The sequence below is a fragment of the Nestor notabilis genome, unplaced genomic scaffold (genome assembly GCF_000696875.1).
Source record: "Nestor notabilis isolate BGI_N333 unplaced genomic scaffold, ASM69687v1 scaffold21048, whole genome shotgun sequence".
In the NCBI taxonomy this organism is placed as follows: domain Eukaryota; kingdom Metazoa; phylum Chordata; class Aves; order Psittaciformes; family Psittacidae; genus Nestor; species Nestor notabilis.
In genome coordinates this window covers 9,569-11,843 of record NW_009939000.1, presented here as the reverse complement: position 1 = coordinate 11,843, position 2,275 = coordinate 9,569, and the positions used below count along the sequence as shown (strand labels likewise).

The window sequence follows — 2,275 nt, the reverse complement described above, 5'->3', positions numbered from 1 at the left end:
GGGGCGAATAGTGTCACATGAACTGAGCCTTGGTCTTCCCCATCAGCACCCCAGCTCCCTACTGGTGAACCAAGGAAGGAGTGAGGATTCCTGTTCCTGCTCCAGCAGCCGCTGGGTGGGAAGGGGTGACCGTGTCCCACCAGGTCCCCAGGACATAGAGGCACAGCCACATGCACCCATCTGGGACCTGGTCCCAAACTGTGGGGACAGGAGTGATGTGGGTGAGCAGGGTAAGGGCTGGAGGCTGGTGCTCACCCTGTCACCTTGTAAATAACCCCATGGCCCTGCCATACACTGCCCTTTGCACCCAGGACATGCCGCATCCTGCTCCCAGCCCCATAGAGCTGTCACCCTGGTCCCTGGCACCCACAGTGGCTCCTTCACCAGGCAGCACGAGCCAGCAGTAGGGCCCCTTCCCCGGGGAGCGGGAGCCAGCAGTAGGGTGAGGGGAAGGCAGAAGAATAGCCCCATTCATCATCCCAATGGGGCTGGGTGGCAGCGGCTGCTCGAGGTCCCCAGGCTGTGATGCAGGTGTGGATCTGTCCCTTCCTCCATCCCCACTGGGAATCCCTTGTGCTTCCATCCTGCTGTGCTGATGTCCTCAGCATCCCCAGACCTGGAGCCCTCATCCCTGGCTGGGCCGGGGGGTGATGGGTGCTGTGGGGGACTCCAGCCATCACTGCCCCCCATTGGGAGGGTTGTCCTGGTGCTGCCGAAGCCCATGTCCCCACCAGCCATCTCGGCACATCAGGGATGCCAGCGATGCCCAGAGCAGTGCAGTGATTTCCTCTGCATTTACCACCCCGGTGCTGGGCTCTGCCTGCCCTGTCCCCACCGCTTGACTCATGGACCCCTTCCCAAAAACCCCTATGTCCTTCCCCAGAACATCCCTAATCCCTGCTCTACACTGGCCCTGTATTCAGCCTCCTGCTGCCATCCTGGGCACTCAGAGCAGCTTCTTCCCCCACTTGCACAGTGATGCCTCAGTTTCCCCTTCCTGAGGCTATGCCAGGTTTCCAAACCTGGAGCTTCCCGGTGTCTAGCCCTGGCTGCCCTCCCAAGCCAGGGGATGCTCCAGAGAGCCTGGCATGCCTGGATTTGGTGCAGAGAGGGGCTTGGGCGGCTTTGGGGCACTCCAGTGTCCTCCCTACCGTAGATGTATTGCAAGACCCCTGCAGGCTGGGGGTTTGGCTCCTTCCCGAGCCCCAGTCCCCTCCCAGCCAGCTCATCCTGGCCAAAGCTCATCTTGCAGCATCCCATGCAACAAGGAGGGCCTTGGAGAGCAGCTCTGGAGCCAGGCTGACCCTGCTGTCAGGAAATCAGCCTTGACATCAGCCCCAAACCTTTCAGCCTTGAGAGCAGGAGCGAGAGAAGCCTCCTTATTGCAGCTTCTCCATGGTTTCATCCCTGCCCTTCTCTGCTGTTCACGCCCTCTAAATATTTCCAGCCTGTTATCATGCCTCTGGTACCTGCAGCCAAGACGCCCTTAACCCTTTCCTATGGCTGGGGCTGGTGTTCCTTAACCTTTGCTGGTTGCTCTGCAAGGAGCAACAGTGGCCGGGTTGGCTTCGGGTTGGCATCAGGGTTGAGATTGCGCTGGTGCTCAGTGGGGGCAAAGGGGCTGCCTGGGTAGGGAGGGATGGAGCGAGGCTGGAGGGGGGTGGACCCCCCGCACCCCCCCTGTTTGTGGGATTTATGTGATTTCGGTCCCTGTTGGGCACCGGTGGGAGGTGGGTCCTGGGCCTGGCTCTCCCATGGGCCTCTGTGGGGAGCTGGACACCTCGCAGGGCTCTCGCTGGCCACAGGGACACATGGCAACAGGGTGGTTTATTCATGCTCTGTGATGCTTCACCCCTCCCTTGATTGGAACAGCCCCTGTGAGAGCCAGGGAGGCATTTCCCATGGTTGCTGGGATCCAGAGAGGTGCTGGGTGTGCTGGCCAAGCCTCTCACCCCTTACAGCTTGCTCCAACCCACCTCTCTGGGGCAGCCAGAGCCATGGGCGCCACAAGCCTGGCAGGGCTCTGGTGTTCCCGGGATGCCTCCAGCTCCTTTTGCAGTGCCGGGAGCTTGGGTGTGGCTTGGCTGCTGCCCCACACATCTGCATGGCAGAGCAGCAGCAGTGGGGCTGAGCGCTGGCTGTGCTTGGCAGGGCTCCTGAGCTCCGCTTGTTTTCCTTCTCCGCAGAGCCTGGATGGGGACCAAGCTGTGCTCCAGAGGATCAGGAAATATGTGAAAGCCATTCACGTCTCTGGGCTCAGTGAGTTCTTCGAGAG

General features: G+C 61.0%; 1 protein-coding gene across 1 annotated transcript in view; it reads left to right on the top strand.

Annotated features, from left to right (window-relative positions):
• Nucleotides 1-2,186: 2,186 nt before the first annotated feature.
• Nucleotides 2,187-2,275, top strand: part of ASAP3 (ArfGAP with SH3 domain, ankyrin repeat and PH domain 3) — a gene marked incomplete at both ends in the record, with an annotated part of 9,641 nt that continues 9,552 nt past the window's right edge. Inside the window, one exon of the mRNA XM_010019652.1 lies at nt 2,187-2,259. Coding sequence (XP_010017954.1) covers nt 2,187-2,259 — 73 coding nt within the window. The remainder of the gene's footprint in view (nt 2,260-2,275) is intronic.